The 15276-nt window shown below is 40.2% G+C and overlaps 1 protein-coding gene across 1 annotated transcript in view; it reads left to right on the forward strand.

Annotated features, from left to right (window-relative positions):
• Nucleotides 1-14979, forward strand: part of TRIP4 (thyroid hormone receptor interactor 4) — a 48489-nt gene extending 33510 nt beyond the window's left edge. Inside the window, exons 12-13 of the mRNA XM_019630436.1 lie at nucleotides 8938-9040; nucleotides 14674-14979. Coding sequence (XP_019485981.1) covers nucleotides 8938-9040; nucleotides 14674-14741 — 171 coding nt within the window. The 3' untranslated portion in view covers nucleotides 14742-14979. The remainder of the gene's footprint in view (nucleotides 1-8937; nucleotides 9041-14673) is intronic.
• Nucleotides 14980-15276: the final 297 nt, after the last annotated feature.

Below are 15276 nucleotides of genomic sequence, written 5' to 3' on the forward strand. Positions count from 1 at the left end.
ACCATTAGCAGCTGTGGTTTGAACAGTTCTCTAGACCTAACAAGTTTTCAAACAAAAAGTTGAGTTGGTGGCTTTTGTTTTTACGTGGCTGTGTTGTGTTTGTGCTATTTATATCCCTGCCTTCAATAGGAAATCTGATTTGTCTGAAATCTCCAAGGTCATTGATTATTCAATTTCTTCTGTACTGAATCTGTCCCTTTCCTGCCAGTTTACTGACCCTTTAGTCCATTTGATCTTATGGCTTTTATAATAACCAAGACCCTATCTTTAAGGAATTATGTTGAAGCAGTTCTACTGCTGGGTGCTTATGTAATTGATATCAGCAATAGAACTTGACTGCAGTCTTCCAGTGGGGAAAACTTCTATATGAGTATCCAAGCAATACAGGACAATTGCAGATATTACTTCGTGTGTGGAAATCATCAGCTTCTATCACCAATGGGTTGTATATAAGTCTGAGAGGTAAGAAATTAGAGAATGAAGGAAGTAATTAGTAAATATTAAAACCAGGCATTGGCCTTAAAAAAATGCAGTCCCCAAATTCTCTTTTAAAATATATGAAAAAGGTCCTCTCTGTTGTACTGAGAAAATCTGCCAATTTATAGACCTAAAATGTAGGTTCCTAAGGGATTGTGAGGGCTGTATCTGAGACCCAGAAAAGAAGGGAACTGTGTGTCTGCCACAGCTAGCTTAACCTTAGGCAATTCTTTAAAATCACAGCTCACTCCAGTGAGACAGGGAATGTATCTTCAAGAGTTCTGATGATGACGAGAAACATTTACTAGGGCAGCAGTTCTCAACCTTCCTAATGCCGCGACCCCTTAATACAGTTCCTCATGTTGTGGTGACCCCCAACCGTAAAATTATTTTTGTTGCTACTCTATAACTGTAATTTTGCTACTGTTATGAATCGTAATGTAAATATCTTTTTGTTTTCCAATGGTCTTAGGCGACCCCTGTGAAAGGGTCGTTTGACCCCCAAAGGGGTCGCGACCCACAGGTTGAGAACCACTGCTCTAGATCTTTAAGTCTAGTGGAAGAGACTGAGACAAGAAAGCCCAACCATAATGATTATCATATGAACACAGGAATGCTCAAAGGGGGGGACTTAACTCCTAACTCAGCTTGGCTGGAGGTAGGGTGGGGAGGGTTAAGGAAGCTTCTAAAAAAGGTGAGTCCTGAAGAAAGCAGAACTTAAGTCTTCCTCAATACACCATCCTATATCATGTCTCCATGCTCTTGTCCACCAGGAGAGTTCCTATTCATTCTTTAAAACAGTTCAGATGTCATTATGTAGAATCTTCCCTGAACTCAGCCCATTTTCTCCCTCACAGGATGAATCACTTCCTTCTCTTGGCTACTATGTTGATATTTCTATTATTGCAATTTTTACTTTTGTAGCTTGTTTGTTTTTGTAATTACCTCTTCCCCAATGCCCCCCCCACCCCAAATATGTTCACATTTATTAATAGTTCCTTTAGGTGGTCACCATCTGTCTTATTCACCTTTTTGTGTCCAGTGTCCTAGCATATAGCCTGGCACATAGTGGGTGCTCAGAAAAGGTGGTAATAATAAATTAAGAGGCAGACAGTGGTTGCTATATGAAAAGCCTTAAATGCATTGTGAAGGAATTTTAATTATATTCTGAAGGCAACCATGTAAGTGATATAATGATATGTGCATTTTAGAAACGTTGTCCTGGCAGTAGTAGGAAGGATGGACTGGGTGGGACAAGCCTAAAAACAAGGAAATGATTTAGAAAATTATAATGATGGTCCAAGTGAAGCATGATGGAGGTCAGCAGTAATGCAGTTGAGTTGGACAAAGAGGAACAGGTGATTGAAATGTTTAGGAACTAAAGTCTATAGGACTTGGTGATTTGATTGGATATGAAGAATGAGAGAAAGAGGAAAGTCTAGGATGAACTTGGGTTTCTGGCTGTGGTAAGTGGGTGAATGGTAGTGCCATTAGTCCAGATGGAGTATACAAAAGAAGAGAATATTCTTTTAAGGTAAATGTTTTTAAAATAAATGAGCTATAGGGCCGGCCGAGTGGCGTGTTGGTTAAGAGTTTGCTTGGGACGCCAGCTCTGAGCAGCAGGGCCCCAGTTCGGATTCCACATGAGGGCCAGTGATGCTGCGCCCTCTACAGCTAAGATGGTGAACAACAGCTGGACCTGCAGCTGGGCAGTTGTGAGTCGCTGGCAACGGTGTAAGCTGCAGTGGGGCTGGCCCGCAGCTGGCATGTGCTTTCGTGAGCTGCCGTGAACGGGCCATCCAATGGTCAGCGAGTGGCTGCCTCACCCGGGAAGAGTGCAATGATAATACCAACATGGGCCAGTGAAGCAACGTCCTCCACAACTAGACTGAAGAACAAAAAGGACAGCAACTTGTCTGTGGGAGGTACTGAGTTCAGCTCTCCCACTTTGGGCCAGCTGGCATGATCTTTATCCAACATCAACCAAAGACACAGTAGTCAGAGTATCATGATCAATATGTTACTCTGATGTGAGAAAAATCTAATCCTACGGTAGAGTGGGGCTTGAGTTGCATCCTGTGAACACCTGGAAGTGCTTGGAAGGAAAATGTAAACAAGAACTATTTATCAGAGAACACCGTTGCTTTCAGGATCCGCTTCTTTGGATCTGTTGTGCTTGTGGCCTTTCTATCAGACTCATTTCCTTCTCTCTTTCTGAGTATTACGACCTCAGTCTACTTGGGGTTGATTTTCAGCTAACTAGATTTCAGAGCCTGATTTCATGTCCTATCAAGTTCCCCAAAATTCAAACCAAGAAAACCTACAGCAAATATATGTTCCTTGTCAATGAGTTCCTTCTTGACTGTTTGCTTTAGCTGTTCTCTGAAGACAGGTGTAAGATTTATACAATAGGTCAACTGGGGATTTGTAAAGCGTAACATCGTTTAGGAGTTACTGATCATTTCAGTGCAAGGACTAAATGGAGGCTTGCAGAATTGGTGAAAATGCCCACTTGGTTCTGAATCGGTAGTGGTTTCCAAAGACTACTAAACTTTTTTTTTTCTTTTATGAACATGATAAGAAATGTTTTCTAGATGACTAGTGAACAATTCCCCTCTGGAGGGGAGAAGAAAATGGCTGTTTAATAGTTAATTAGCTGTTATGTTAGACAGCTATGAAACTTATGAGGCATGAAAGAAGAGTAGCGTCCTCCTCGCTTGTCAGGCTGGAAACCAGGTGATAGGAGTCATGTTGTCTTAGGCAAGAGCAGCAGCAACTTCCTGAGGGAGGAATCTGTTAACTGAATTTGAATGGTTGCTTTGAGTTGCTTGCTTGATCTTAAAACCTGCATTCCCTAACCTCTCTATTGTGCTACAACAGTGATCCCTAATCTAGCATCCTTTCTAAGTTGGATAGGACATCCAGAGTTTATCCACATATTTCACAAATAGGGACCCCACTCTATCTATTTACTCTTTCTCTGAGTCAGCTGCATTTTACTCTTTTGATTCTCAGACCAAAAGTTCCTCTCTTGTAAGTCTCTGACCTACTTGTTAGTATGTAATATGGTCCATAGTGCCCTGGCCACAGTTGCAGAGATTATGCTTTTTTGGAGGTGCTGAGGTTCTTGTCAAGCTGACTTTGCTTTAATGCATTTTGCCATGAAAAATAATTCCTTCTCCCAATGCATAGGCCTTATTATTCCTTGTAGGCTGCTTTGCTCTTCTGCTCTCTTTCTTGTAAGCAAGCCTCTTGAAGTTCAGTGGTAGAGCTTGGGAAAAGGGATATTCACATGAAACTTGGATTTAGATTCAGTTGGGAAAGTTGATTTTAATGTTTATCTTTATTGTGAGGCACGAATGGATCCAAGGAACCTCTTGTTCTATAATTTTGTTTATCCATCCTTTTCCCCTTTATTTGACATTTGCTTAATCTGTTAATATTTGTCAGGCTAGTTTTTATTAAACATAGGGCTTTATTGGCCACTTGCCAAAACACAAAAGTTTTAATTTAGCTTGAGGGATAACAGATTATAGAGTAGCACCTGCTTTTACCCAGTTATAGTCCTAAAAGTTTCCAGTTCCCGACATGTGCATATTCAATATTATTAAGATAACCTTAATGCACAAGTTGGTAAATTCATTGTTCTTTAATTCAACAAGTATTTATTGATTGACCTACTATGTGCCAGGCATGATTCTAGGTTCAAGAGGAGTAAATATTTTTTTATATAAGATTTTATTTTTAATTTAGTAAGAATTGAGGGAGGGAACAGTGTTGGGGAATCAGAGAAGGGGAACAGACAAGTTGCTGTCCTTTTGTTCTTCAGTCTAGTTGTGGAGGATGTTGCTTCACTGGCCCATGTTGGTATTATCATTGCGCTCTTCCCAGGTGAGGCAGTCGCTCGCCAGCTGTTGGATGGCCGCTCATGGCGGCTCCCGAAAATTCACTAAAGCTCACGCCGCTGCCAGCCAGCCCCACTGCAGTATACTCCATCGCTGGCGACTCAGGGCAGCCCAGCTCCACGTTGAGCTGTTGCTCATCATCTTAGCTGTAGAGGGCACAGCGTCACTGGCCTTTATACGTGGGATCTGAACTGGAGCCCTGCTGCTGAAGCTGGCATCCCAAGCCAACTCCTAACCAACATGCCACTCAGGCAGCCCAAGAGGAGTAAATTTTGACAAAAATCCTTGCCTTGGTGGAGCTTTCATCTTAGTAAGGGGAGACCAAATTAAAATTTTTAAATAAGTAAATTATATAGTACCAGATTTATAGTATTACAGAAAAAACTTAAAGTCAGAGAGGGAGTTTAAGAATGCCAGGTTTGTGGGTCAGCTGAGTGGCACGTTGGTTAAGAATTGGCTTGGGACAATAGTTCTGAGCAGAAGGGCCCCAGTTTGGATCCCACATTAGGGCCAGTGACGCTGTGCCCTCTACAGCTAAGATGGTGAACAACAGCTCGACCTGGAGCTGGGCTGCAGTGGGCTGCTATAAACTACCATGAGTTGGCTAGCAGCCAGCGTGAGCGGCCATCAGCCAGTGTGAGCTGCCAAGCGCGGCCGTCCAGTGATCTGCCTCACCCAGGAAGAGCGCAATGATAATACCAACATGGGCCAGTGAAGCGACGTCCTCCACAATAGACTGAAGAACCAAAGGACAGCAACTTGTCTGTTCCCCTTTCCCAATTCTCCAGTGCTGTTCCTTTTCCCCAATTCCCCAATAAAATCTTTAAAAAAACCCAAAAAACAAAAAACGAGTGCCAGGTTTGTGAGGAGATTGGTGCTCTGATGTTAAAATAGAATGATCGAGGAGGACTCATTAAGAAGTTGACAGTTAAAGTTCTGAAGAAAGACAGAGAGGAAGCCATGTGGGAGGGAGGAGGATGTGGATTTCAGGAAGAAAGAATAGGCAGGTGCAAAGACCCAGAGACAGGAACAGCAAGGAAACCAGTGTGGCTGGAGTAGAGTAAAAATCGGGAGTGTAGAAGGGAAAGGCATCAGAAAGGAAATGGGGAGGCCAGAATATCTAGGGACCTATAAGTCATGGTGAGGACTTAGGTTTTCATCCTGACTGAGATGAAAAGCTATTGGGAAGTTAAGCAGAGAAGTGATATGATCTGATATTAAAAAAAAAAAATAGCTCTGGCTGCTGTTTTGAAAATAGACAAGAGGGAGGTTAAGGGCAGAAACAGAGAGACCAGTTAGGAGGTGATTGTGATAATCCAGGGAGACGTCATGATGGCCTGGACCAGAGAAGTAGCCATGGAGGTCTTCAGAGGTGGTGGGATATTGGATGTCTTTTGAAGGTAGAGTTGACAGGATTTCCCAATGGGATGGTTGTGGGGTTTGGGACCTGAGCAATTGGAAGGATGGAATAGCAATTTATTTTAAAGGGGTATAAATAAGAGACGAGCAGGTTTGGGAAGGAAATCTAGGACCTCAAATTTTTCTTTTTTTATTTTTTTCTACTGTGGTAAAAGATACATAATAAAATTTACCATTTTGACCATTTAAAGTGTACAATTCAGGAGCATTAAGTACATTCACAATGTTGTTTAACTATCACCACTGTCCATCTCTAGAATGCTTTTATCATTCCAAACAGAAACTCTGCAGTCATTAAATAATTCTTTCTTCCTCCTTCCCCCAGTCCCTGGTAACCTCTATTCTACTTTCTGCCTCTATGAATTTGCCTATTATAGGTACCTCATATAAGTAGACTCACACAATATTTGTCCTTTTGTGTCTGGTTTATTTCACTTAGCATAATTTTTCAAGGTTCATACATGCTGTAGCATGTGTCAGAATTTCATTTCTTTTTGAGGCTGAATAATATTCCATTCTATGTATATACCACATTTTGTTTATTCATGCATCTACTGATAGACATTTAGGTTGTGGAAACTATTGGCTATTGTGAATAATGCTCCTGTGAACACTGGTAGACAGTATCTGTTTGAGTCCCTGCTTTCAGTTCTTTTGGGTATATAACTAGAAGAATGGCTGGGTCATATGGTAATTTTGTGTTTAACTTTTTGAAGAACCACTACACTGTTTTCCACAGCGGCTGCACCATTTTAAATTCATACCAACAATGCATGAGGGTTCCAATTTCTTTACATCCTTACTAACACTTGTTGTCCTGTTTTTTGTTTTTGTTCTATTTGGTAATAGCTATCCTAGTGAGTGTGAAGTGCTATCTCATGGTTTTGATATGCATTATCAGGACCATTTTTTTAGTTTTGTTGAGATATAATTGACATATAACATTGTATTATTTTAAGGTGTACAACATAATGATTCGATATATGTATATAATGCAAAATGATTACTACAGTAAGTTTAGTTAACATCCATCACCTCTCATAGTTACAAATCCAGGGCCTTATTTTTTAACTCTAAGACTAAAGGAAGTCACTGAGGTTGTGAATGTAGAGAGGGTTGAGGTCTGAGGCCTGACCCCTGAAGCATTCCAACGTTTAAAGGATGAGGAGATGAGAAGCAGTCAATAAAAAGCAAAACCGGGAAGAGAAGAATGGTGTCTTGGAAGCCAAGTAATGAATGTGTTCAAGGAGGGAGAGAAGAATTTTGTCAGGTCCTACAGATAGATCAATTCAAATGAGAACTGAGAAATGACCATTTGATTTAGCAACATGGAAGTGAACAATGGCCTTGACTAGAATAGTTTTGTTGGAGCAATGGGAGTGAAAACCTGTTTAGAGTGAATTCAAGAAAACATAGGAGAATTTGAGACAGGGAGTATAGATAGTCTTTTAATGAAATTTACTATAAAATCTGAGAAATGGGGCAGTAGTTGGAGGAGAATGTGGGATCTGGAGAGTTTTTGTTTTATGGCAGACATTACAGAAAGTATGTTTGTTAATGGGATGAATCCAGTGGAGAGGACATTTATGGGTGTGGATGACAAAGGAGAGAGTGGCTGAAATGGCTTGCAGTTTTGGGAAAGCAGAGCTGTGAAGTCCTGGTAGCGTTGTCCTCTGCCTTTGCACTCTGTAAGACACAGAGAAGAGAGAGCACAAAAACTGAAGAGATGTTAATTGTGACTGCTGCTGCTTTGGCCTCTGTGGAATTAGGTTTAAAGATCTTGATAGCAGCCGCCTCTGGATTTTATTTGTGCCAAAGCACCTCAGCAGTAACAGCTGGACCCTGCTTTTCTTTGAGTTCTAAAGACCCAGGGAATAAAGAGAGAAGAGAGTTTACACTTCCATCTTTAGTCTTTCCTTTCTACCATGGACATTTTTTGACCTTGCCTTTGAGTATAATTGTGGTTGATACTTGATATTAAGCTATGTTTTATCAAAGTACGGGCCACACCTGTCCCACACTGAACACCATGGTATGTGGGCAGGACAAAAGCTGCTTAAAATCCTTTCTGTTTTCTCCACAGCATTACTTACCACCTAGCTCAAGTGCTTATTAGTAAAGAAGTTTAACTGTTTATGCTTCCACTTCCAGAGCAATTTGAATTTTCTTACTGAAACCTCCATTTCTATTATACTTTAGAGCCTTAGATCTTTAGAGGACACATCGTAGCAGGTGAATAAGAGTGGAAAATAATTTCATACTTTTGATGGTAATTACTAGGAGAAAGCCTCGTCGGGTAATGAAGTGACCCAAAGTCGCCGTCAGCCTCTGAGTCATATCTGTCGAGCATGCTAAACACAGGACATTCCAAGACAGGAAATCATGAAACACCCGATCAGTTGGGCATTGCTGGAGAGCACTTTCTGCCAACTCCCAGTTCCTTAAACTGCGATTGTGTGGTCAGCATAGTCTTACTCTAGGTCCTGTCTTTACAGAAGGAATAGAAGTCCAAAGTATTCACATAGATTTGTTTTGTGATAAAGAAATCCAAAGGAGCCTTCTAAATAATTTTCAGAATTGCTCTACTGGTTACCTTTTCACCCTAAGTAGGTCTGGAATGCATCCAACAAAACAGCCTTTGCATGTTCATACCTTTCAGAATGAATCATCTTCCTTCCCTTTAGTGAGAAAAGGGTTCTGTTGACTGTTTCTGGCAGAATTTTCACAAATGTTCTATTTTTCTTAAATCCTCCAGTGTTTCATTTGAGTTGAACCTGGAGGGGTGCCGCATGTTCTGAAGGAGACCTCCGAATCTCCCAACTCACAGTCACATATGTTAAAGGAGCAGTCAGTTATGATTTTTCAGGGGACATCTTAGGCATCCTTTTTTTTTTTTTTTAAAGACGTTCCCATTATAGGACTTCAGAAATGGGAGGCAATAAACTGTAAGAAAACTGTGCTAAGGCCTGGGAAAGGCAGAGGTTTGTTCTTGCTTGTTGAGCATAATCCTCTTTACCTGTGATGTGAAGAATCCTGTCGCCAGAATGTTGAGGTGAAATCTGGGACACCATTTAATCTTCTTCAAATTTGAAATTTGTCCCAACTAGCCTGAACTTTTTATTTTTGTATTTCACAGTATCCAGACATGAGTCAAGAATCTGATTCTCCATTTGTTTTCATCTGCACAAATCCCCAGGAAATGATTGTGAAGTTTCCTATAAAAGGAAATCCAAAAATCTGTAAGTCACAAGCTTTGATGATCTAATTTTCTTTTTCTTTTTCTTTTACATCTCACTTGTTTAACTTTTTAAAAACTTTCTCTTTTTAACCTGTTTCATGGCATCTCAAGTATTAGAGGATGAATAAAATTATATTTATTGATAACTAATGTTAGATTAACTACAGTATAGCTTTTCCAAAGTGTACTGTGATCCACAATTACTGGCCTACTAACGAATCACTCTAAACTTCCATTTAGGACCCTAATACATTTAAAATCCTATTTGTCAGGCCGGCCAAGAGGCTCAGTTGGTTAAGAGCTCGCTGAGCAACAGCGGTTCAGTTCCTGGCCCAAGCTGAGCTGCCGCTGAGCTGCCAACAGGTGGCAGGATGGCTCAGCTAAAAATAATAATAATAATAAAATCCTATTTGTCAATCAAAAGAGTATGCTGTGTTCTGTTGTACTGCTCATAAAAGGAAGTGGTAAGCCAATGCCAGTGACAACATTGTCATTTATCCATTACTTCTCAGTAGTCAATCCAAGAATAGGACAATTTTTTAAGTGTTTATTCTTGAGTGTCTATTTTGGAGGCATCACTTCCCACTATTCCCTTGATTACTGGTTCCTAGAGCTTAATCCTCGTCCTCTTGCTTTTCATCCTCATTTTGAAATCTCTTGATGATTCCTTTTTCTGTAACTTTTGCTTTTATGTATTTGTGATTATAGTACCCTCTGTATATTCACTTCTTAGAAAGTGCTTGTTGACTTTACTTTTTCAACTTCCAGCTTTTCTTCAATTCTCAACTTCTCTTCCTCTGTCTGGTACTATAGCAGCCTCTTCTATTTCAAAGCAATCTCAAGAAACACATAGTGGTGTCCTCCTTGCCTAACTTTCTTTCAAAAACAACATCGACAACTCTCCCATTTGCTCATGTCAGTTACAATTTTGTGCCTCTGTGACATTGCGTTTCCATTGTGTGAACTGGATGATTCTGGGGATGCATTTTCTTCAGCTGTGCGCAACTCTGCCTCACCCTGTACCTTGGAGACCAACTAGCCATTTTATAAATCTTTTCTGGAGAGAAGTACTTCTCAAGATGTAATGTAAATAAAAATCACCGAGAGAGCTGTTAAAACAGGCTCCTAGGCCTTCTCCCAAGTGATAACTGATGCCATTGGTTGTCTGATTACACTTTGAGTAATACTGCTTTCAACCACAAAATGAAATGCTTTGAGTATGAACTTAGATTAATTCACTACAAAATTCAGGCAATCCTTATAATTTATGAGACGCATGTTCCTGAGATTGCAACAAATCAGAAAATCTGAACAGAAATTGCCCTTAACTTAGACAAATTATTTACCTCAGACTATACCCCAGCTGGTAGCCAAGTGGCCCCAGAAATTCTTTTTCCTTCTTCTCCACTATGTAGGATTTAAATCTCCATTTTTTTCCTCCTCCTTTTTTGGTTGTGGCATTCTACCCACGCACCCCACCCCACCCCTGTTCCATTCTTGCCTTACGTTAGGCAATGATAACAACACTGGTAGGAGGAGGGAAATACGGTAGATCTGCTCTCCCAGACCCATCTGCTGCCTTGATCTTTAGTCCCAGTTAACCTTTCTTAGCTTCCTCCTCTATCTTGGTTTTTATCTGCTGTTTAAGCTCCTGTGAGAAAATGTTCTGTGTGAACAGAGTTTAGGTATTTCTCTGAATGTTTTACTTGAGTACTTTCTCTACCCAGAGACCCACCGTCAATACATTTATGGCCTTCATTTTTCTCCATAAGATTTAATAGAGGTGGGGAGAGTGGTATTCTTCGGGATCAAGCCTCTTTTTTTTAATGGAATGCTTCACGAATTTGCATGTCATCCTTGCGCAGGGGCCATGCTAATCTTCTCTGTATCGTTCCAATTTTAGTATATGTGCTGCCGAAGTGAGCACAGGGAGCAAATTTTAATAACCTCTTGTCTTTCCCCATTGTTTCTGTTACTTAAAAGCTTTAAAAAGCCAAAATGGGTTGTATGCTTGTTTCAGGGACAGCAGGGCTAGACAGAAGTTGTGAGACCACAGTTTCTCCTGTGGTAGCCCAGACAAGGAGAAACATTGGTCAGAAACAACAGGTAGTGAAAATGTATTTAAAAAAAAAAAAAGAAAGAATAGGTTCACCAATCCCTGTGTGTCTCAGAAAAAAAAGGATTCTATTGAGAGGGAGCAGGGGTGAGGGTTTAGTCTGGTGTGAGGTGTCTATTCTCTCTAACTCCTCATTCCTTTATCCTTCATTCAAATCTTACCAGCTCTAAAAACCTTACACCCTACCAGAACTTCCTTCCCTTAGGCCATAGGAGTCACCTCCAGTATTTACAGCCAGGAAAGTCTTTAATCCTACTGCCACAGGGAAAAATAACATACTTAGCTCTTAATTTGGAATGCTTCATAGTTTATTCCAGATATATTGTTACTTGAAGTGGTTAAGTTCCATAGTATTAATGATATTACTACTCTACTTCAATTACAGCCCTATGGCTTAAATTTTTTTGGGGGGGGGGAGGATGGGAAGGCTTAGGAAACTAGCCACCTTTTATAGATTAGCTCTATAAGAAATATAGTCTAAGCTTCTGACTTGAAAATAAACTTTTAGAATACAACCCATTTACATGTTGTATCATGTATATATATATATATATATGCCTTAAAATAAAGGTATATATTTTGATTTATGTTTTTGGACCTGTAAACTTGAGCTTGCTTGACCTGGGGATAACTCTGTTTTTTGAAATTGAAATACTTCAGAAAAGAGCAATGTGCAAAATGATATCACTTGGCTGTGTGTCTACTCAAATTAGGAAATGCAAAAAAGTTAAATACAGTAGAATATATATAGGTGGACTGTTCAAAGAGATAAAGGAATCTTTTTACTTTAAATGAACTACATGCTCTATAAACTCATGCAAATACTGCCTTATATAGCTTATGCAAAGCATGTGAGAGTTATGTCAATTTATGACAAATATTTTTTCCCCTTTTAACTTCTTGCCCATCTGCTGCACATGCATTTGATTTTCTCTTAGGCACCGTGGTTGAGGATGTGGTTTAACACTGAAGTGCTATAGGTGCTAAATGTAAAAATATTGCGGAAAAACAGAAACTAAGCATTATCACTCTGCTTTTAAGAGAGTGTAGTGTATGTTACTGTAGTTCACTGTCCGGATCCCAAGTCTTGAAAGAAGAAGCTGAACTAGACCTCAGAGTTCAAAGTTCCTGACATCAAAGGGCAGCCATGATGACTGCTTCTTCATGCAAGAAGTCCCTTTCCCTTACCTTTACTGCCCACAGCTGGCCCAAGAATTGCCACCACTGGCAGTCACTTTGGTGGATGTTAGGCATGTAAAGAAGTCCTTATTTGTAAGGAGCTCTCAGATTGATGGCACATGTCTGGTTTTCCTGGGAATGCCCTGGAAATCCTTATTGTTCTGTATCTCCCTCCTCCTGTTAGTTTCCCATATTAGATTTCATTGAAGCTAGAGATTAGCTTGCCTACCACGGAGTGCTTTGCTCTGATGGGGTCGATCTTACCCAAGATGGACTCACTTGAGGATTTTCATAATCAGACTGGAGTTTTCTGAAAATTATACTTGGAATTTTCTTATAAAGCTTTGAGAGTGTGCAGAAGGTAATCTCTCTCTTTTTAAAAAAAATATGAGGACTCTGAAGTAAATATAGTTAAAAGACTTGCCTAAACTAATAAAAAAGAATAAACAATAATAATAATAATAATAATAATAATAATAATAATACTTGCTTAGAGTTGTATGTGGTAAATTAAAAGTAAAACTGAGGGCCAGCCGAGTGGCACGTTGGTTAGGAGTTGGCTTTGGATACCAGCTCTGAGTAGCTGGGCCGCGGTTTGGATCCCACATGAGGGCCAGTGACTTGAGCTTGCTTGACCAGGGGATAACTCTTTTTCTTGAAATTGAAATACTTCAGAAAAGAGCGATGTGCAAAATTGGATATCCAATTTTGGTTACTTAATAGTCCCCATAATGTAAAGGTTTTGAGATTTGTAGTGTCTGCCTTCTTTGTTTAATTCATTTGGTGAAAACATTGAGCATCTACCATTTGGCAATCACTATGGTAGTGTTAGGGCTACAAAGGTAAACTTGCCTTGTAATGGGGCCCTTTGCCAGATTGCTGGCACATGTTTGGACTTCCAGCCAGGCAGCCTGGGGGATGAAAGAACTCCTAAATCCCTGGGAATACTCTGTGCTCTAAAGTCCAAATTAAAATCAACAGTGTGTGACTGTTGTGGATGGCATTTAGAGTATCATTTAGTATTGGTTTCTGAGGAAGCCCAGAAAAGGAAGTAATATTATTCCAGAGGCAGGTGTAGCCCTAGAGAGACAAGGAGGGAGAGGGGTCGTGAGGGGTGGGAAGGATGTAAGAAAACAGGGAAACTTGTTAGGTTCAGGTTATTTTTATCACAGTCTGCTTGTGCAATAGTCAGGACATGAATTCTGAATCGGACAAAGAAGGATATTGAAGTCCAAAGAGACAATGACTTGCCCCAGGTCATACAGCTAGTTCATACCAGCAAAAGGCGAACTGGAACCTGGGTCTCCTGCCTGCTGGCCCAGGGCTCTTTCTCTTACACCTGATTGCTGCCAACAAATGAAAATGACAGCACAGGAGGAGCAATGGTTGTGAGTATGGGCCTGTCGTATACCTGGCTGTCCTTAGAAGGAGCCTTCTTGTTTTGTTTTCTCTCTTTTTTGTTTTTAAGTGCTGAGGCTGAGGTTCTACTGAACTGTTGGTTTCCAGCATCAGCATCACTATTGACTTAAATGATACTTTTTTTTTTTTTTGAGACAGCAAGCTTCAAGCTCTTTTCTCAGGCCAGACTGACAGGAACTCAATTATTAAGATTCTCTTCATGAGACAGATGGCTCCTAAGGCTGCTACCACTGAACCAAACTCTACTGGTAGATCTGAGTCAGAGGTCAGAGACCACATCAGTGAAGAGCTTCTCATTAGGGTCACCTGGGACAGGAAGGTTGCTTGTTTTCTAACTTGAACACTTAGACGAGTCATACTGCCTATAACCTTTGCCCTTCTTAGCTGGTGATAGGGGCCCTTTGTCAGTAAAGCATTCATGTGGGTCTACTCCACTGTTTCAGGTCACTCCCCCTATTAAGTCTGAGGCAGTAAAGGGGTGAGTTGAACTGCTTTTCTCACTGTGAGGGAGGTTCATGCATTATGCTTAGCCAGTTAACAGGTCAGAGGAATGGGTTTCCCACTGTGTGAAATGCCTTCCTTTATTACATATGTATATTCTTTAAAAACTTGCCTTAACATCAGACACCCTGGAAAAGGTGATGTTTCTTTTCTAGTAGCTGCAAAATTAGAACTATTAACTTAGATTCTTTAGGTGAATACTCAGTGTGTTCATGTGCATGCTTTTGTATGTCTCTATACAGTGTTCCCACTGCTTCCTCATTCTCACAGAATGAAACTGAAATTTGAAAGTGTCTGAGTCCTGAAGCAAGATAATTGAGTGTGACAGGAACACAGTAACCAGAAGACCTGGGAGGCCATGAAGATTTGCATTGCAAATATGAAAAATAAATAATGAGGCTTCTTTTTCTCCCTTACAGGGAAACTGGATTCCAAGATCCATCAAGGAGCAAAGAAGGGGTTAATGAAGCAGAATAAAGCTGTCTGACCCAAGAGAAAAGGAACGGCACAGCATAGTGAAGTTTTGTGCACTAAAATTGTTATCCACTGGGCATTTGGAACCGAAGCAGTAGAAACCTCAAGGCTTGGCATGAGGCTTGAATCTCTCAGAATTTAAACTCTTACCAAAACTTGTATATTTTTCTTAAAGAGTGGGATTCTTACTTTAAGTAGTGGGTCGAAATCTTTGAATACATTATTTATAAAAACCTATTTTAAAAATTCTAGATATTTGACATTTTTCTCAGAATGGTATTAGAAGAGAAAGGAACAGATTGGAAGTGACTTTCTTCTCTGAGGCTTCGAGTTGTAGTTAGGAAAATTTTTACCTGGGTTAACGATTTTTTGAGGGACCACTTGAATTTTAAAGTTGGGTTCTTTTTTTCAAAATGATAGTCTGATAGAGTATTTGGATGTCTGAGGAATCCTGTGTCTGATGCAAACTTGTGATGGCACAAAAAGCTTTTTAACAAGTTTTCTGCTCCAGTCCAACATCTATTGAAGTGAACAGTCTTCAAATTCTG

The sequence above is a fragment of the Hipposideros armiger genome, unplaced genomic scaffold (assembly GCF_001890085.2).
Source record: "Hipposideros armiger isolate ML-2016 unplaced genomic scaffold, ASM189008v1 scaffold_910, whole genome shotgun sequence".
NCBI classification, from domain to species: Eukaryota; Metazoa; Chordata; class Mammalia; order Chiroptera; family Hipposideridae; genus Hipposideros; species Hipposideros armiger.